Below are 21,060 nucleotides of genomic sequence, written 5' to 3'. Positions count from 1 at the left end.
ATAGGATTCTCGTTGCTCGCGCTCACGAGTGTTTTTGAAGCCACTTTGTAGTATTGTTACTTTAAGTTTGTCAAACGCGTGGCCTTTCTCGCGGAGGTGTTTCGAAAGAGGGAGGTTGGGGAGGGATTGGGTATGTGAGCGGTGGTTATTAAATCTGAATCGGAAGGAATTGTCTGTTTGGCCTATGTATTGCATTCGACAGTCGCCACACTCGAGCATGTAAACCACGCTGCTGTAATCGCAATTTAAGTCTTCCTGGATAGAATGCTTGAAATTTGAGTGGGTGCTTTTAGCCAGTGCCGTGGTTTCCATGTGTTTGCAGACTTGGCATCGGCTTTTTCCGCATGGTGTGCAACCTACAGCTCTCGATTTATTGACTGTCGAATGGACAACATGGTTTTGCAGATTTTTTGGTCGTCTATAGGGTGTATGCACGAAAGCCGGCGGCGCGGTGCATTGTGGGTGAGCGGCCATCTTTTAGTACTCCTTAGCAGACGCCCGCTGCAGTCTCCGCACCCGCTACTGCAGCACGCTGCCACGGTGCGCGTATAAATGTGATAACCGCTCCAGTGACGCGCTACAAGTTGCCTGTTCGCCAAGACAATGGCTTCAGTTCTTGAAGATTATGCAGCAACGTTATCCGAAGTTGACAGACAACGTTACGAGGACAAGACAAAAGCGATCGGCATGGACCCATTCACGATGCCTGCGAGCGACTGCGTCAAAGACATTGACTTGTGGCCATGCGTGGATGGTTCAGACATCTACGAATTCTTGGTTCTGAGGACCAGCTTCACGACGCGTAAACAACTGAAGTCGCGGAAGGCACTGGAGGCCCATAATTTTGTGACGAGCGGCTGGGTGCACGAGCCGTCTGTGAAGGTGGTGTCGGCCGATACCGTAATCATGATAACAAAGGTAAGAAGGCGGCTTCTTTTGCATCAATAACATGTGCTGATTGCGCCTTTTATTCGCAAGTAAACCACTCGCAGAGCCTCAACCAGGCTCCGCTTACAGTGTGGGTGCTGGCCAAGAGCGACGGCGACATAAACGCTGCGCACTGCACTTGCATGGCAGGGAACGGCGAGGCCTGCGCTCATGTTGCCGCCGTTCTTTTCTTCATAGAGTACGGTGTGCGTGCGCGGCAAGAGCGTTCTTGCACCGACAGCGCGAATGCCTGGCTTCCAGCCCACGTGCGAAAAGTGCAAGTGCGGCCCATTGCGGCCATGGATTTCGCGTCCAGTGCGCTGAAGAAACGTCGGCTTGACTGTGAAGGCACCTCAGTTTCTGCGCCCAGTGTGACCGCGCGTACTAGGGCCTCTGCTCCAACCAAAGAAGAGTGGAACGGCTTCTTCGACGATCTTTTAAAGTCCGGACATCGGCCAGTTGTGACTACCACGGATCCTATGTACAGTGACATGTATGTGCCTGCGGCAAGAGCCTGCAGTGGTGCAGACCTGCGTCGACTGTACGCCCGCAGTGCACAGAGCTTGTCATACGACCAGCTATTACAACACTGCAGTGATGTTTACAGCAAGCTGCAGATTAGTAATGATGCAGTCAGCAGCATAGAGGCAAGGACTAGGCAACAGTCGATGAGTCCTCGGTGGTTCGCATACAGGGCTGGCCGTATCACAGCATCAACATTGTACGACGTCTGTCATACAAGACTGGAGATGCCTTCAATCAGCTTACTGAAGCGCATTTGCTACCCACATGAAAACAAGGCATCATCACCTGCTCTTAGGTATGGCCGGCAAAATGAATCAAATGCACTCGGAGAGTACAAACTGACTGCCGCACAGTTTCACCAGCAAGTACAGTTTAAGGAGGCAGGGCTGCTAGTTTCACAAGACCACATTTACCTTGGTGCCACTCCTGACATGCTGGTAGAATGTGCATGCTGTGGTGAGGGCCTAGTTGAAGTGAAGTGTCCCTGGAAAGTCAGGGATGGGAACTTAAATGACCTCCTGTGGGATGCAAACAGCTGTGTCGTCCAATGTGATGGTGCACTTCAGCTGAAAAGTAATCACCGGTACCATTACCAAGTTCAGCTCCAGATGTTTGTGTGGCAGAGAACTTACTGTGACTTTGTGTTGTGGAACAAGAATGAAATGAGCGTGCAAAGGGTGAAGGCGGATTTTTCTTTTGTTGTACCTTTATTGGCAACAGCAGAGAAATTTTTCTGCAAGGTGCTTCTGCTTGAGCTGGTAGGGCGTTGGTATACAAGGCAAGAGGAAAATCGACCTCCAACACTGGGTCAGTCTGCTGCAGCCTCAACTGCTAACATGCCTCAGGACAAACTGGATCAGTCCGCTGCAGCCTCAACTGCTGACATGCCTCAGGCCACACAAACCCAAAACCTGTCGAAGAGGACTGAAGGCACTGACAGTACGGAGTACTGCATATGCAAGGGACCAGAGAAAGGCAAAATGATTGCCTGTGATGGCTCGAACTGCCCCATTACGTGGTTCCATTTTAAGTGCATAGGTATTACAAGAGCACCAAAGGCTGACCAATGGTTTTGTCAGTTTTGCAAGCAGTGAGGCCTGCCTCACTTTTGGGAAGCGCAATGTGTATATACAAATTATGCATCTCAATAATCCTGTCCATATTTCTTATTATGTATATAGTATTTGTGTATATTACCTCTCCCCCTATCCTCTTTTCCTGTCCCGTAACCTCTTTCATTTCATTTCTCCATTCTGCCTGCTATCCTTTATTTCCGCTGCCCCAGCTCAGGTGCTTCAGTACCGATGGCAGATGCTGGGGCAAGCAAAAACCTTTTCTTCCTTTTTATTTTTATTTATTAAACTACTACTACAATAAATACGTGCAAATGAACTGGTCGTATTTGGCAGTACTTTTAGTTCAGTGCAACATCGAGCGATGCTAGCCCATACCCTCTTTCTAGGGAATTGCCACAGCTAAGTCAAAAACACATTAGACCTGAGTACAGAAGTTTCTGTGTGCGCAACTTCCCCATCCAGGTTTTACAAGTTTGATCTCTACCTACGACAAACTGCATGCACCTTATTTTTGTCATGTAAACTGACTAAAGACGACTGTTTTGGATTTTAGAAACCTATTTTTGGCAACTGTGTCAGATATAAGTCGCACATTCTTTGCCAGGACCATCTTTGACTTCTGAGGTTAGACAGTACAGCAACGTAGCCTGCAGGAGCATAGCCACCCTTTAATCAAATGGCACTACAGAGTTGCAAAGATTTGTAAGGGCACAACAAACACGAGCAATTTTGTCTATTTGGCATTCCCCGTGCTCATTTGCTTTCAGGGCTTCAACAGGAAGGCTCCCTTTCAATATGGTGAACTTGTTTCTCACCATTCCTATCACTCTCTCCACGTGAATTCTTACATTTGCTATCTCTCTTGTCCGCTCAATGTCACTGCTACTCAACTGTCTTTTTCCTTTAGTGAAAGCAGGTATAGCCAGTGATGCATGGCACAAACCCACACTTTCCGCTATCAGGAAACCCCTGTCGGCTAGCACAACATCCCCGTATTCAAGCAGGTTCAGTACCCCACATTCCTCTGTTATGGCTTTGTCACTGGCTCGACCACGAAATGCCTGTGACAGAAACGTAACTGAACCCTGTGGACATATCCCTAACAGAAATTTCACGGTATTATTGTGTTTGTATGCCGACCATGTCTCTGCTCGAGGCAGGTACGAGCTTGGTCGATCAATGAACACTTCAAAGCAGTCCAATATCACGCGTACTTTCAGGCCAAAGTTCTCCACAAAGGCCATTGGCATTGTTTTCATGATTTCTTCCTTTTCTGGCCAACGCACCAGTGGTCCAAGTCTGTCAAAACATACATCCAACCACCTCTCAAAAATTCTTGAAGCTGTCGACTGTGCGATGACAAAGCGATAGGCAAGATCCTGGAATGGGCAGCCTAGCCGCATTCGCATTAGAAATAACACCATTTCTTGGAACTGGGTCAGTGAGTGCTTCCTAGAGTATGAAATGTGGCCTTTCAAAAGATCAAATACACGAAGCAACATTACAAATGTAGGAAGTCCGGTGTAGAAGGCAACCTTCCCGTCGTTTCCCTCAAGACCTTCCTCAGTGAAAGTCTGTGACCGAAGAGCTCCCTGGCATTCATCCAGTTGTCGTTGACAGGTTGAGAGTTTGTCCTCTAGTTCGGCGACATCTGTTGTTGCCATATCTGTCTGGCTAGCAGCATCTGCAAGAAAAGAAAAAAGTGCGGGAAATAAGTTTCCTGACCTACAATAACACATATCTGACCATGTGGCATGTGCAGCCTTTCCAAGTGATGAATAATAATGGAAGGCTGCAACAGAATCATCTCAAAACAAAATGACACTAAATAGCCAGAAAAATCAGGCTTGTCAGGCTGGTCCAAATAAACAGCTTTACATACCAATTCGTGGCTCCACACTCTTGTCAGGCTCAGCCTCATTCACATGTGGAGAGCTTTCCATGTCCATGGAAATTCCATTGGTAGCTCCTGCATCAAGCTCATGTACAGGGCTGTCTGCACCTTTGGAAGCATCTGTGATGAAAGACACCTGTAGCAATGCTACTTCCACAGCATCATGACAAAGGAAAGGGACGGTGGTTTGTCCTTACCGGGAGCAAATGATCGGCGTTGCGCGCGTGCGTTTTGGCGGTTATATCGCTCGTTGTTCGCCGAAATGGTCCCATAACCTAAACACTGTGATGGGGCCCAGTCGGGGTTGCAGTCGTCGAAGAGGTCCGACGGCCGACCTGAAACAAACCAGTAAAAAAGCGCCAACATTCACTGAAACGAAGTATGCATGATACCCGAGGCCAACCATACTTTATTTAAATAGAGGCAAACGTAGTTGCATGGAGCGCTGTTAGCGCTGATCGCTAGAAGTGCCAAGCTTCTGTAAACACTGGCAAAATCAAAAGGCTAGCTAGGTGCTACAACATTACGCCAGAAACGTTCTTTTAATGGTTATGCAGAATCACGTACCTGACAAGAAGTGCCGCGAACAAACCCAGTATTTATCCGGGTTGTCGTCTATTCCGCGCCTGTTGATGCGCGCGATCCATTCACGACGCCTCCGCACAGCTCCTTTGTTTTTTCGCATTCACGACTGCGCACTTTCGGGATCTTGAAAAACCCACAGTCCTTCTCATTCGTCTTGAGCTTCTTGGCCTTGGTCTGGGTGCGGCTCGAGCACCCCACAACGGCGCAGTAAACCATGGTGACCCGCTATACACGCTTCGCGTCGTAGCGGCGGCAGCGACTGCTAAGGAGTACTAAAAGATGGCCGCTCACCCACAATGCACCGCGCCGCCGGCTTTCGTGCATACACCCTCCGTTGTGAAAATTTTTGAAAGCCGGTCACTCTGTTCTATGATACCGAAGTGTTTTTTTTAGGATTTTGTTAATGTTCGGGAGATTATTTGTGAAGGTTAGTATGAGATTACAGCGCTGTGATGTTGGCTGAGATTCCTTAATGACATGATTAATATTAGTTGTTTCTGCCTTTTTAATGGCATCGTTGATTATAGAAGCGGGTAATGTTGTTTGTTTAGAGTGTCCCGCATGCGATTAGCATTTTCGTGAAAATCTTCCGAACGTGAGCAAATTCGTTTGAATCTGATGGCCTGTGAGTATGGGATTGAAGTTTTGCAGTGGCGTGGGTGGCAGCTGTTGAAATGAAGATACTGTTGTCTGTCTGTGGGTTTTTTATAGACACTAGTGATTAATGTACTTCCTTCTACTCGAACCAGAACATCCAGGAAGTTAATTTCATTGGTTGAGTAGGCGTGTGTGAAAGAGATATTGGGATGGATTTTGTTGAATGAGGCGATAAAATGGATGAGTTCGTCCTCGGTTTCTGTCCAAATTATGAATATGTCATCCAGAAAGCGTTTGTAAAAAGCTGGTTTAGTCTGATATGAGGAAAGAAAGCCTGATTCAATTTTGTTCATAAATATGTTGGCGTAATTTGGAGCCATTTTTGTATATATATATATATATATATATATATATATATATATATATATATATATATATATATATATATATATATATATACCAGACCTCATATCGTTTTCTCTCCCTCACTCACAAACTGGAGCGCTTGGCTATACACTGCTATACACTAAGCGGCGCTGGATAGCAAGAGTACAGTGGCCGAACAGGCGACCCGCCTTCTGAGGTCTTTGTCTGACTCCACAAATAAGTTACTTTGAATGACTCACACACACTTGTGAATAGAAGCGAGAATCAAGGAACCACTTGTCGCTCTGCGAGTTCCATTGGCAGTAATGTTGCGAAATACCTTGCTTGCTTTTGTCTATTGGCTCGGCACGAAAACATTGTTCTGCAAATGATGGGGGGGGGGGGGGGGAAATCCTTTATGAACCATCCGGCTTTACTGTCATCGTTTGTGCGTGAGCGCGTGCGGCAACTAAGTACAACCCCTGCCGTGGAGACAGACCGCTCGGCGTCCCTCCAGGATGCGCGAACATGCGTGAGCCCCAACCAAGTACCCCGCACTTTCTCGCACTCGGTGTCCACTCAAATACGACAGGGGCAACGTCCTCCACAGCAGCGTCCGCACGTATTCCTGGGCACGCCAATCCGAGTACAGATTAGAGTTTCGTCCCACATAACGCCTCGCTGCATGACGGTGCGGCTTTGCGCGATCTTCCATCAAACGCAGGGGCATGAAAGACTGCGCACGGACAGTAAAAAGTGACATCGCCGAGGGCAACTCGAAACAGCGAGACGAAACAAGAACAGAGACGAAGAAAGCGGGAGATGAATGTGTGCAAGATAGAAGCGCCAGTGAGACGTCGTCGAGAAGCTTCGGTAGCTCTCGCCGTCGTTGCGACGCCGCAAGCGTGACACAAAGGACGCTTTCTCCGCGAGCGCCCTCTCTCGGGCGAGACAAGAAACAGAGAGGCACAGGTTCTTTGTCACGCAACATTCAAGAGCTTCTCCGCCGCAAGAAAGAGAACCACGCGTCGCGCGTGGACCGACCGACGCGTGAACATCGAAACCGAGTGATACTGAGCAGGGATGATAAAGACGACCACGGCAGAAAGAGCGTGGCGCGCTCAGTGCGTGGCGGCTGGCGAAAGGCGAATGGCGCGATCTCTCGACTTGGGCGTGCAACTCTGTATGTTCTCGCTGCTCCGAGAATGAGAGCATGACGCGACGTGCGCGTCGGAGACCGCCAGCTGGCCGTGAGCGTCGTGCTCGCTGTCTCTTTTCCGCGGCACGTGAGGCGGCGGCGAGAGACTCGGTCGCGTCCATTCAGGCTGCGACCGCACCAGCAGCGAAGACGCGCTTGGGCCTCCACAAAAGGGCGCCATGGTCCGTGTCCTCCAAGGTTGGTTTCCATAGTCCCCCACACCACCACGTCGTCGGACACTGCGTGGCAGCTTTGTGGGGCGGGGCCTATGGCGCCTAACCGCGCGGTTCTTGAACCCGCACTGACGTAGCATTTTCGCTTGTTTCCCAAGGGACACGAAGGATCCGAACGAGCTGTATAGGTCGAGCGATGGGCAACGCCCAATGTCTTCCAACTTCGTGTCTCTAAGACACCAGGCTGGTATGGTTCGTCAATGTGGCTGTCAGACTGGAGTTTCCTGTGAGCTGAGCACTGTCATCCTCTCTGCGCATTTATGGTCATGTTTATAGTCAAACTTATGGTCATGTCGACCAAGGAAAGTACACAGGGGGAACTGAGACTCCCTCCTGCCCCTGAAAGCTCCACACCTGCTCGAAGCGCTGTCATGCGCCATCGGGCTACTCCCTCCTAAAATAAATAAAAAAGTCCTGACTGTTTTTAGACCTAAGGTGTCATGTGACAGCGACTGCGCGAGATGTTTCGCAATTTTTTTTTTTTTTGCGTGATTGTGTGCACTTCTGCACACCTCGCATCGCGGCATTGCAGTTAAAATCGCGTGCTGGTCGAATAAGCATGCCCCATTCACCGCGTGTCAAGTCCTGCAACGGACTCCATTGACTGCGAGGGTTGCGTTTCTTCACTTAAAACTTTTAGCGTTGAGCGAGACCTTCGCAAATTTTCTTTTATAACATTTCAAAACAAACTACGGAACGTCGTGAACTTATACGATCCAATACCATAGCGCGGAGCGCTATGATAGACTTCTTGCAGCTTCCCAAGATAAAAGCGGGGAAAGGAACGGCATGTGTATACGACACATGGACTACGATACCATTTTTATGCTTTTTAGGTCGCACTGAATAACTTATACGTTCTTTCAAGTACCCTGTGGATGAGGACGGTTTCAGGACGACAGAGTAAGTAAGGACCTGTAAGTCCTACCATTCCAGACGTCTGGGTGTCAAAACTCTGCATCGCATACTTGGATAAGCACAAGCACCGAAAAGCTCCATCTGAGTCAATGAAGACAGAGACATGCTCTAACGTTTACGCAGCGTTGGAGGCGTTAGGGCCGTTTCACATGCTGCGACTAGAACGAAAATAGTCGGCCTAGTCGGTGACGCCGCAGTGCGATTTTCGCACAATGCTTTCACATGCAACGCGTACCCAGCGAATTCGGTCGGAGGGACACGCAAGGTTGCTCGATGTTCGCATAGGCAACCCACGATTAAACCCGACAGAAACACTGCACGGAATGTGTTGATGATGTAATGACCAGCTTGTTTTTAGATGCAAGGCAATATTTCGTATGTTTTGATTAGAATAAACAGTTTTGCTTACGCCGCGGGAACAGCTCCCACGTGACCCCACGCCGAGACGGCGCGTGACGTCACGTCACGTGCGAGTTGTTGCCGCGGCAGGTCTCGACGCACGTGCGCTCTCGCTCGCGCGCCTGGAGACCGGTCGTGGCCGCGGCAGCTGCTCCCGCGTGACGTCACGTCACGTGCCGACTCGGCGCTGCCCATTGGTCAGTCGCAGAGCGACCACACCGACGCTGCGACTGGATTCCAACCGGACGGAACTTGGTCGCAGGCCGTCTGCGGCTAGACCGACGGCCCTCCCCAGTCGCAGACCGACCGAATTCGCAGCGTCGCAGGCGAGAATCGCATGCATGTGAAACGGCCCTTAGACGGTTTCTGTTCAGGCGAGCTATTAGCAAGTGGCGCACATGCTGTCATTTGCTGGTCTGTAACTCGGGCCTTTAGACGCCTCAGACCATGCACGCCATAGTAACACGTTTTGAGGTCCTCTTCGTGTACTTACTGACGATTCAGCCAGAAAAAAACGGTCAGTAATGGCTGACATCCAAGGAGAGGGCTGAGTCGGGCTGGTTGGTTCATGTTGAATGGTACGGCAAAACAGCGCTGACGGACGGGCATGTGTCTGTCTCATCTTCTTCCGTCCCGTCCGTCAGCGCTGTTTTGCCGTACCATTCAATGGCTGACATCCTTTCTCTTTAGATGCAGCGGTATGTGATATTGGCCGGTGAGTGCTCGACGCGATCCGCTTCTGCAGCCGAAATCATGGCACCGAAGAGTAGGAGTAAGTCTCACGAACTTTGAATGAGTTCGTGCGCGAAAAAAATAAAACATTTTCTCTCTGCGAACGTTTCTGTGATTTCTAACATCTCATGACTTTTCGGCATGCTCTGGTGTAGAAATGATGCTAGTATTAGAGTGTTAAAGAATTTGATCGTAACTAATCTTCCAAAAAGACTGCTGATAACGCATCTGGTTAAAACTTCCAAGCTTCAAGAATATGTAGGGTTCGATTATTTACAACTGAAATCATTTTCGAGTATCAGAGCGCAGAGCAGTCTACCATCAGGAGGCGATGGCTACGCCTGTCGCTGAGGTGGCATGTTGCGTGCAGCAGCGTTTTCATCGAGGGGCGATCTTGTTTGCGTTAGTTTATTAGTGTCAAGAGTTGCTTAAGCCGCCGCAGTGAAATAGCTGGACGCCAATGCGCAGGTACCGAACACAAACACCGTTTGGGTCTTCGTCAACCCTAACTCGGCAAAGTTTATTGTTTAGCAACATAACTGCGTCCGTCGAAGCCGTCGCTTCAACACCCACCCACTCACTCTCACATTCACAATATCCGTGCTTCGCAGTCTACAGCAAGATTGGAACTTGCTATAACTGTCGTGCAACAGGGCATCGCGCAGGCGTTAGCCCCAAGCCAAAGACAGACTCGTGTCACCGCTGCACGGAGAAGCATCCCGCCAAGAATCATCCCGACTGCAAAACACAAGTGCGTCATCTGCAACGAATCTGACTTCACCAGCAACAGAAAGTGCAAGCATAATTTTATTCGACCTCCATAAACGAAAGGTAGCACTAACGGCAACTCCCAACAGCAGGCAACGCAAAAACAACGCACATCAGTCGAGATCAGGATCAAGGCTCGGGACCAACACTAGAAGATAGAACATGTCTCCCAAGAGAAGAAGAGGAAGATGCAGCAGCAACAGTGGCTATGTGTGATGTTTACTGACGTAAACAGCAACAATCCCGGACCCATGACCTCCTCCGAAGAAAGAGCCTTGGGATCACAGCCCAGCCAGAGGCCGACCGAACAAGCAGGCGAGCTAGGCACAGGTCACCTCTCACTCTGCTGAAGATTCAGGCAGGGACAAAAAGAGGGTAATGGACATAGAGAGAGAGAGAACAGGCAGCTCAAATCTAACTTAAATTCAATACAAATCAAACTTAAAGCTCTCGAAGAGAGAATGTTTTCACCCCCTGCCTCTCCGGAGAGCGTGATCTCGCCGCAAGAGACAAATCTCCACCACCACCCAAAATGACTAGTTCGAATAACAATCAACAAGGCAGTGGAGAGCGAAGCCCCACCAGCCGAAAAAAAAAAAGCCCCCCTCCCCCCGAAGATCAAAACCCAGATAATAGAGTTAATTGCGTAACAAGGAACGAGTTGGAAGAATTCGGGGATAAATCATCAGACCAAATTATGAACCGGATTACAACTTGTAGATCAAGTCGGAGCCCGAGTAACGACTCAAATCGTCAAAAAATTGTGGAACAATCCCATCTTTGCTTCGAAGCTAAAGAAACTGCAGTAAGCGCCAATAAGGAGAGAAGGATCACCTATAACAGATTATAAAACCCGCTCCCAAGCAGGTACAGGTCATAGCTCAAACACTGCCCGTCATACCGCCACGCGGTAATCTTTTAGCCTCAGCAAGCCTTCAACATGGAGGGCAACACTAAAGAAATTGAGATCTGGCAGTGGAAGAGTAGAAGATTTCGCAGAAAACGAGATCTTCTCCAACAGAGCGCCACAAAGATGAAAAATAGCTCCGCTTCGAATGTGATTGCGATACAAGAAATCCTGTGCAAAGTAAAAATGTAGGGATATAAAACCTTCAGATTGACCAGTCTTGAGAAACCAAGGACAGCAATCCTGTTCAAGAGAAATCTAACAACTATCACCCACCATTGGGACAGCAGCCTTCTAATTTAATTGCTAGCTCAGAAGAGAGGTAGACCATCTTTATTTGTACTAAATATATACAGTAGCCCTAAGGGAGAACCAGCACTGAAAACTGGAGCATTGAAAAATTCAAAAACGCAGCGGGACTGACATCGCCGCTCCTGGTAGCCGGCGATTTTTATGGCCATAATATGGTGCGGAGTTACAGACAGAATATAAAGACGGCAGAGAAACTAAAGACTGCTAACGTGAGAAAAGGCGTAAGCCCGCCCGCCCGGCAGCTTTGTGAACTCAGTCGTCGCGCGCTACCGCGCGATGTAGCCCGATGCCACGCATCCGGCAATTCTATACGTCTGCATGGCTCTACGCAGCCGCCGGCGCAACGTCGCCTTCTGATCTGCGCGCTAACTTCGTGACAGCCAATGGGTTAATGCCCATATATGCACAATCTGTATTTCTCTACTTAACATACATAGATCTCTGGGAGTCCTCGCACCACTCTTGGCGCAGTGTTGCAGCGGTTAAGCGCGGTGCGCCACTGCTCTGGGATGGCAGGTGCTGCCACCGGTGGTACTTGCGCGATCCAGGTTGTTCCGAGCAACCTCGAGTGACCAATCAATAATTTAACCGTCACCTGCCAGGTTAAACATCCCCAGAATCACCTGGCACAACACAGGGGCAAACTTGGGGAGTGATCATTATATCATATCAAAAAAGATAGAGACTAGACACCTCAAAAGTAAGAGCAGGAGCTCAATTCACATTACGGAGATAGATTTCGCACACTAAGGGAGAAAAAAGCTCCACAAGGCATATCAGACTTATATTATTGAATCAAAAACTTTAAGGACGATACCAGCGCTAATGCTGAAGAGGTCTTTGCTTTAGAGGAAACGGATTCGGTAGAAAGCCGCTTATTACGCATGTGGAAGGCCTACAATAGCCTTAACAAGAGATGACAGAGTAAGAAGCTTAATAGAAAGCTGCCTCTCAGAATAGCTAATAGCCGCACTCCCATACCTAAAACTAGACAGCACTGAAAGAGCCAAAGTAGAGGCAGTAATTAGACACGCATACAAGATTGCACTAGGGCCTCCGAACTGCTCCACCGAAAGACTCCTGGGCCTAGGAGTATACAACACCCTAGATGAGCTTAAGGAAGCACGCTAAACAATGCAACGAGGCTAGATTCCCCACATCAAAGCCGGAAGGGCCGTACTTGGTCGCCTAGGACAAGGCATCGAGCTGCCACCGCTAGATACCAAGACACAAATACTTAAATGCATCGTTCGGGCAGTACTAGTCACGCCACCGAATGTGCATCCTGCTCACCACGTGGAAAGAAGCAAAAGCTAGGGCAAAAGCTCTACACAGAATGTACAACCAACATGAACAAGCGGTATATGTAAATGCCGCAGAATACCCACTGAAACAAGCGTTCGCACTAGCGGCGGTGTACACGCAAGGCAGACTGAGTCTCCGGCGCTACTAAAACGAGACCCTCAGAAACTGCCGAAGAGGCGCCTATCATGATACTAAACTAAGCGACTCTAAATACGCCATCAGTTATGCGAGGAACAGAATTTCTCAGGCAGCAATGGACATATTGTGACGAAGACGAAGCTGGCAGTGGCGCAGGACGGAGCGCCCGCGCTAGGCCAGCGGCCATTAAATCATCTCATAGCCATCGTTCACCACGTCTCATTCTTCGGCTGGCCGCCACGTAACATTTGGTGTGAGGTGCTGGGGTCCCTTCATCGCCATCCTGGTCACGGAGCTTCGGCGTCCTGGGCCTGCCGTAGACGTCGGCCGTGAGTACCTGGTCAGCGCCGCACGGCCGTGCCCCAGCCCGCCCGCCCTGAACCGACCTCGACGCTCACCCCAGCCCCGTCCCCCGCCCGGACCACACTACACGACGACCCAAGACCCGACGGACCCAAGACCCGACGGACCCAAGACCCCACTGACCCAAGACCCAAACGTGAAGACACCGCCCCCTGCCCCCGCCGTTCGGTGCGTCCAGAGACCTCGGCCGTCAGCTCCTGGCACCCTACGGCGCGGATGCTTCGTGGACCGGGACTCATTCTCTCATCTTTCTCATCGTGGCGGCCAGCACTGCACCATCTTCTACATATTGTTCGATCCTTCACTCAAGACCATCGCCATTTCGCCGTCTGTTCGTCACCGATCGGGACGATCGCTCGGAGGCCCCGGGTAGTGTGACGAAGACGAAGCTGGCAGTGGCGCAGGACGGAGCGCCCGCGCTAGGCCAGCGGCCATTAAATCATCTCATAGCCATCGTTCACGTCGTCTCATTCTTCGGCTGGCCGCCACGTAACAATATTCAGTCAAACAATCAACTTAGAACTAAAAAGTTGACGTGGGTCCCTGCTCACTCTGTGAACCCTGGTAACGAAACAGCACACATCAAAGCTCGAGTATTCGTCAGCCCAGCAGTGTACCATATCAGTGCTGGTGCCTGTCAGTTATCGTAAGCTGCTCATACGTGTCACGTTTCCTTCTCTCTTGTTAACCACTGACCTTCTCTCCCCACGGCCCTATAAAAGCACGGACCGCAATAAAGCAGTACTCATTGTTTCCTAACTGTGCCGTTCGTCATTGCGGCGGACAGCCGATACAAGCAGGGGACGCGGCAGTTACTGAGAGTTTCTCGAAGGACGGCCTAGCATCATATAACGACATTACTAATCATTTTATATAGAAAGGAGGCTATTCCCCCCTCCACACAAAACTTATGTAAGGAGCAGGAGACCACCCGGAAGCGACTCCAGACGCGATCCTTCATGACTCCTTACTTACTATCAAAATTCTATCCCGCTTATTACCAGCCAGAATGCACACTATGTGGTGAAATAGCCACTTAAGACCACTGTAAAGAGGAGCCACCACGGAATCTCTAATACAAGTTCCTACTCTGGAGCAACGAGAGGCCGTGTTGGTCAGCTCAGACCTGGGCGTTCAAACCCCGGCCTTTGAATGGGCTACTCAGGTTAATTGCTGTCAGCCGTACACTGATAGCCACCTAGCACGGATCATCTTCATTTTGCCTTTTTTGACGAAATAAATGTTCTGCAATCTAATGACTTCACAACAATGATTCGAATGACAAAGGAAACCTAATCTACGAACCGAACGCGTATACGCAACTTTCTCAGGTTTAGGGTGATCAAATCACATTTGAAGCCCCCCTCTACGGCTCGTCTTTCTCTGCCTCCTTCTTCCCTTTCCTCGAGGCGCGGTTCCCGTGTACACATTGATGTGTCTAACCCTTCCTCGTAAAAAGAACTAACATTATGCATTCTTTCATGTGAATGGCAAGCACGTGTTGTCCAGGTTAAATAAATGCCTCCATGCTCCGGCCGCATCCTTTTACGAGTCTGACGCTGCTCCTGTGCACAGATTGGGCTGGAAAGGGCCTCGGTCCTGTATCGATAGAAACGTCGTTTTGTGGGTGTCTATGAAAGGTTTCGTTTATGGGTTTTAACGCCCCAAAGCAACTCGGGCTGTGAGGGATGGCTCCAGATAATTACTATCACCTGGGGTCCTGACATCGCACAGTACGCGGTGATATGTTTTGCCGTGCTAGTAGCGTGTCCCACCAGGCATCGGGTCCAGGAGCACCGCCGCAGTGCCGAAGGAGGAAGGGAAGTGGGCCGGAGACGAGGAGTAGGAAAAGTGAATGAAAAACTGTATTCACATATTTACATGATTATTTACAAAAATGACAAACAAAGTAAAAACTGAGAAGTCTCAGGGAAACGTTGAGGGAATCGCTCAGGGAGTCGCTCCGAGAATGGCTCCTCGATGCGAGATCTTCCCGCCCTTTTCAACCAATCGTAGGGACTTCGTCCGGGTGCTCCAAGGTCGTTCACCGCCTCGTCGTCTTCCTCGGCTGAGGCCCCTGGGTACTCGGAAGTGGCCCGTCAGGCCAGGTGGATTCCGTATCTTGTTTCGAGGAAACGTCAAGGGCGAACACCTACAGCGTCGTCACCTCGCTTCATCCGCTGAGGCCCGTGGATACTTGGAAGTGTCCAGAACAGCGTGTTGACGGGCTAGTCGCTTCCGGCCAGGTGGATTCCACATCTTATTCCAAGGAAATGCCCCAAAGGCGAACACCTGCCGCGGCGCCACCCCGCGGTTGACAAAAGAGCGAGGACCGGTTGAATGGCAGGCGCTTGGCAGATGCTCGTCTCCGCAGGTGGCAGCTGGCGTTGAGACATGTCACGCTGACAGAGGCACACTCCGGAAAACACGTGGTGGCAGTTAGGCAGAAGTGGTGGTACCAGGAATCCAGGAGTCGAATACGTCCCTCGTGTTCGGTTCTACCTGTCATGAGGTTGCATGGGAGCGCGTGCATGAAAGAAGACCCCTTTCGCAGAATCACGCACTGCATCATCTGGGCATGGCCTAAGTGGAGACAAGCGTGACGGGAACACACAAAGGGAGTTAGAGGGGGGGGGGGTAGAAACACAACAGCTGGCCTTTAGCATCTCGCTTCCATCGAAATGCGACCGCCGCGGCCGTAATTGAACCTGCGTCTCTCGGGTCAGCAGCCGAGCAGCGCATAGCCACCGCAGCGGCTGCATCTACAAAAGGAACGCGTAAGCTTGCTAAGACCATACATGGCTCACATTCGATGTGGGTAGTTCTGTGGGAAAGTTCTTCACTGAAGTGGATTATATCATACGCGATAGTCGGATACAGCTCAAGAACGAAGCGGCAGAGGCCTCTCAAAGCCCCTGCCCAAGATGCCCAGGATGTCCCAGCCAATGACCTTGACCGATCTTCATGACGTCGTGGTTCGCGGTGACTCTTCCTTGGACCTACTAGTGGGACACCACAGGGGATGGCAAATGAAAGAGGTTTGACCACGGCTTTATCGGATTAAGCACGGCGTCATGAAAATCAGTCGACGTCATTAGCGGAGGGCCTCCTTTCACGGGTATCTGGCCCTTTTTCTTTACTTATGTCCGACTTAACGAGGAAGACAGATAGCGACAGTTAACGTTATCTTAAAGCAACGCCCCCAGTTCAGCGCGCCCGAGGTGGGGAGAGACGTAGCAGCCGGCAAAGAGTAAGGGACCTCATAACTAGGTGAAACGCACGAAGCATTCGTTGGACCCTGATTGCAACAACCCGCCGCACGCCCCGCGTCTTGTTTATCGAGTCTTCAGCACATGGCACTTCACGTTTCCACACCGCAGTGAGCGCTGCAACCTACTCTATTTTTGTACAACGAATATTTTTGGCTTATCAATCACGTTCAATTAATAATTCTTGTACAACATGAACTTTGTAGTGCCTTGTTAGCTCATTGAATAATTCATTTGAATGAAGGTGGGTGGAGTGCTGGCGTCTTTGAGTGAAGACATGCCGAAAGGTGCACTTACATTCCTAGTTGTCATAATCACAAAAAGAATGCGCTTGTGTAAACATATCGTGGTTTTAGTAACAGTTCATCACGCTCACACCAGGCCACTACAGGCGCGGGAGGAAGGGAAAGGAGGTGCGATGGGCACGCACACTGAGCGGTGGGAGCTGCGAGCGCTGCTTGTGTTCTTTCGGCGCCAGTTCACGTTGCCAGGCGAGGTGCTTTATTTATTTCCGCGCTCTTTTTATAACGCCGGGCCCACGGCAAGCGCAGAGGAATTCATGCCACGTATCTGGGCCTCCCCCAGCCCCAGGATCCATTAGCGCGGTTCGGCGCTTCGCTGCGAACCATTACTGCAGTTGAAACCGCCGGTGAACATTTTCACGCGGCGAAAAAATGTGGTATGAGACAGAAGTCGTGTCACTGGCCATGTACCAGCAGGTCTAGAAATCTAGCAACAAAAGAGTTGCTTTCAAGAAACTCGGTTTCTTTTCGATAATAAAATGTGGTTTTCTGTTTTTCAGACATAGGAAAACGCTTTATTGTGCGCGGATGAACAACGTTGCTAACTAATATTCGACGGGAACAAACACTGGCTTCAAGAGCCTACTAAACCACCATGCGGTAGGGTCATTAATTGACCGCTGAAAGCGGTGCTTGCGTGTGCTGAGTGACACTGAATGAACAGCTATGAATCGATGTGGCAGTTGGCGGTTTTGTTAAGAAACAAGCCATTTCGACAATTTACAGTCACTAGGCGTTGGTATAGTACGTGAGGAATTAGTACCACACTCCAAGATAGACCGGCGGAGTGTTACCACCACCCCGCAACCCACGCACTCATGCGCAATCAGCTACGCCATGACGTTTAGCAAAGAGCTGACCGAAAGTGATCGGGAAGGGAGGCACCCCAGGGCAGAGGCTTCATTCACCCCATACCTCCCATCACTTTCTGTCGGATGGAGGCGATGCCTCACCATCTACTGCGCAAAGCACGCCGCACTGGACCGCACGACGTGGCGAAGAAGAAAAGCCTCCCCGCCGAGCACAACCCGACGACGTCCGACTCGCAACGGCAGGAGCGGCGGCAGCGGTGGCGGGCGCAGCCGGGGCGAGAACACGCGTGCGCGCGTTGCGGTGAGCTGCCGGCGTGTCTGTTTGCACGAAGCCTTCCCCGACCCGTGGGGAGCGCGAGAAGAGCCGGCGGGGGCAGCCAGGGCTGTCACAAGATGGCGTCGTCCAGCCCCTGCCACCGAGGCCCGCCGTCCGCTTCCCGCGAGTCACAGGTGTTGTCCAGACGGTCCCCCGGGTGTGGCGACGTACAGCTGCCTCCTGCGGGGAAGGGGACTCGGTGCGTGACATCGCCGCGCCGCGGACGTCCCCGCTGCCGCCGGGCGGGGGGAGAGGGGGAGGCGTCCTCAAGCGAGGGGGCGCACGACCGCCGCCGGGGTCGGCCCTAGCGGGCGCCGCGGGAACTAGACCTCTCCTCCAGAGCCCAACATGGCGCACACGTCGTCCGCAAGCAAGACGGCGCGACTCAGCATGCGGAGCAATGGTCACAACGTCGACTCCGACGCCGTGGACGACCGGTAAGCAAGTGACGAACGCTGTGTCCAGCCTTCTTGGATCGAGTGCACCAGAGCGCGTGCACGTAGCGGCGTTGAGCGCGATAAGTTTCTTTGTGCCCGTACGCGACGCCTCGTGGGAGTCGCCCTCGCTCAACGCGTCTTCGCTGTGTCTTCACGCCACGACCCATGCGGGAACCGGGCGTCGTGCACGGTTCTAGCTTTGTTTCTCCGTCGCAAACAACCGCAGCTCTGGCGCGAGCGGATGAAGCGAATGCGGCGCGAGTGGGCCGTCTCGGCGCTGCCATGTCTTGGCATCGCCGCCGCGGCAACCTCCGCGGCCGCCGCTGTCCGGTCGATGCCGTCGCTCGTCGGCACGGGTGAACCTTCGGGCCTTGTCGCGCGCTCGGCCGTCGCTGCTGCCTTCCTCCGCTCGCGCTCTCGGGAGAGGGGGAACTCCGGCGGCGTGGCGGCGTGTCTGGCTGGGCTTGGCGTTCTTTTCTTTGCTGCGCTTGTTGCTGCCGCCGCCGCTGCCGCGTCGTGGGTGGAGTTGTCGCTCGGCGCGGTCTGCCGCGCGCGCACCGGGGCTTCGCAGCTGCTACAGCAGGATGGAGCCGCGCCTTCGTGGACTTGGGGCCTCGCGCGCGCCTGCGTCCCCGCCGGCTGCTGTGCCGGTTCGCGCGCCAGGTTTGAACGATCGCGATGGCGCGGTCGTTGAGCTCCTGTCGCCTCGCGCTCGCCGCGGTCTCCGTGCACGTGGCTGGAAGGCGAGAACCAGTGGGCTTCTATCATGCAGGACAACCCTATCTTTTGCTGTCTCTGAAGGACGGCGCAATGTGTTGCCCCTGAACTTTCGTTCCGGGCTGCGATGTCCATTTGTCTTCACATGCTGAACACATCAGCAACTTCCCTCAGGTAAAGTATTGGAGCATCGTTTGTGAAGCTCAGTGGAGGATATGTCGTTTCGGAGCGTGACCAATGAATGCTCTGGCTTGCGGCCGTCTTCCTTACAGGGATTGGCCTTATTTGGCACATTCGAAGCGCGGTCTCGTTAGCAGGCGCTCGGAGCACAAAAAGGGTGGGCACGAGAAGCAAGGTGTCAGTCGTCCTTCAGGATCTTTCAAACCCGTACAGCGGTCGATCCCCGTGGTGTCACGTGCCGGCCAGCTGCGCGCTCGCCTGCCGCATCGGAGCTAGTCAGCGCATGCACACTGGCGGTACGGGCTAAATATCTGCTCTACGGGTGAAGGCCCCCTTTTTATTTTGCGGTCTGCTGTACTGTCAAGGCTTAACTTCGCAAAGTAATTGCATCATGATGGGCTGCGCCGTCAGCACCTCCCTAGGCACTCTAGGCTAAAGCCAGACGGGCTTTACTCTAGACTAGTGGTCCTGCGTATGCTCCCGCAGGGAGCACATATAGAAACACTGCCCTAAAGCCCCAACTCCATGAACCCGTCCACAGCGTGCGTGCGGGGCGCCTGCGCGCCCAGCACGCGCCACGACGAGCGTCGAAAAGGGGCATGCATCTTCATGCTCCTGGTGCTGGCTCGCTCCCCCTCGCGAGCCGACTGAAAAAATGTCAAGCCGTGAACAAATGATGGTTGGAGAGCTGCAAAGATTCCAAGAAAATTTGGGGGAACCTGAAAGAGCTTTCAGCCATGAAGAAAAAAGTCCCCGAGAGCCCTGCGGTCCTCCGATTGTTGAAAACCGGACCCCGCTTCCGACGCGCGCACCAGCGCCCGTGCGCAGGCCCCGATATCTGACACTGTCGGATACGAGCGTCGTGGACGCGTTCGGCGGCGGCCGACGCGTCGCGCTTGCGCAGACCTGCTCTTGCCGACGCGTGGGCCCCCGATGGAGTTGGGACGGCGCGGTTCAGGTGTCCGCCGATATATGTGAGGCAGCGCCATTTCCTTCCCTCAAAAACCAATTTACCAATTTTTACGCTCGTATCCGGCTGTCAGATATCGGCGCCTGCGCACGGGCGCTAGCGCGCGCATCGGAAGCGGGGTCCGGTTCTCAACAATCGGAGGACCGCGGGGCTCTCGGGGACTCTTTTCTTCATGGCTGGAAGCTCTTTCAGGTTCCCCCAAATTTTCTTGGAATCCGTGCATCTCCCGAACCATCTTTTGTTCATGGCTTGACATTTTTTCAGTCGGCTCGCGAGGGGGAGGGAGCCAGCACCAGGGGCATGGAGGGCAGAATAAGGGAACCCTGTCGGTTTGGGGGCCGAGGAATTGCGGAGCGCCAGTGAGTGAGTGATCAGAAGAGGGAAGGCACGAGCCTATCTACTGGTGGCTAACCACCATGTGCAGAACAATAGCGACCTTAGAATAGGGTGACGTCATCGGTTAGGGGAACAGCAGGGGGCCAGTGAGCAAGTCAATAACCGGAGGGAGGGGCGTTATTGTTCTGCGCCTGCGCACTGGCGTCCCCCGCTATTCCCCTAACTGATAGCGTGACCATATTCTAAAATTCTCTGAATATCCCAGGGGAGTTCTTGTTCTGCGCTTAAACACTCCCCCCCCCCCCGGTATTCCCCTGCGTTCCTAACCGATAGCGTCATCCTATCCTAAAATTCTCTGAATACCTGAGGGGCGTTATTGTTCCCCTAACCGAAAGGGGTCCACTGTTCTAAAAGCCTCTGTTACCTAGTTGCAGTGTCGACTCACGCATTCAAGAACCATGCGAAACGAATTCGGTTT

The 21,060-nt window shown here is 51.8% G+C and overlaps 1 protein-coding gene and 2 pseudogenes across 1 annotated transcript in view; 2 read left to right on the top strand and 1 right to left on the bottom strand.

Moving 5' to 3' along the window:
- Positions 1-518: 518 nt before the first annotated feature.
- On the top strand, positions 519-2,214 carry LOC149372769 (uncharacterized; annotated as a pseudogene).
- A 957-nt stretch (positions 2,215-3,171) lies between these two features.
- LOC149372768 (uncharacterized) lies at positions 3,172-5,223 on the bottom strand (annotated as a pseudogene).
- Positions 5,224-18,120: 12,897 nt separating this feature from the next.
- LOC149372767 (uncharacterized) overlaps positions 18,121-21,060 on the top strand; it is a 51,324-nt gene continuing 48,384 nt past the window's right edge. The window contains exon 1 of the mRNA XM_089567313.1: positions 18,121-18,379. Coding sequence (XP_089423439.1) covers positions 18,291-18,379 — 89 coding nt within the window. The 5' untranslated portion in view covers positions 18,121-18,290. The remainder of the gene's footprint in view (positions 18,380-21,060) is intronic.

Source organism: Amblyomma mixtum, chromosome 1, assembly GCF_055824585.1.
Source record: "Amblyomma mixtum isolate Tamu chromosome 1, ASM5582458v1, whole genome shotgun sequence".
Classification (NCBI taxonomy): domain Eukaryota; kingdom Metazoa; phylum Arthropoda; class Arachnida; order Ixodida; family Ixodidae; genus Amblyomma; species Amblyomma mixtum.
The sequence above is the reverse complement of the archived record's forward strand: the minus strand, read 5'-3'. Positions and strand labels throughout refer to the sequence as shown.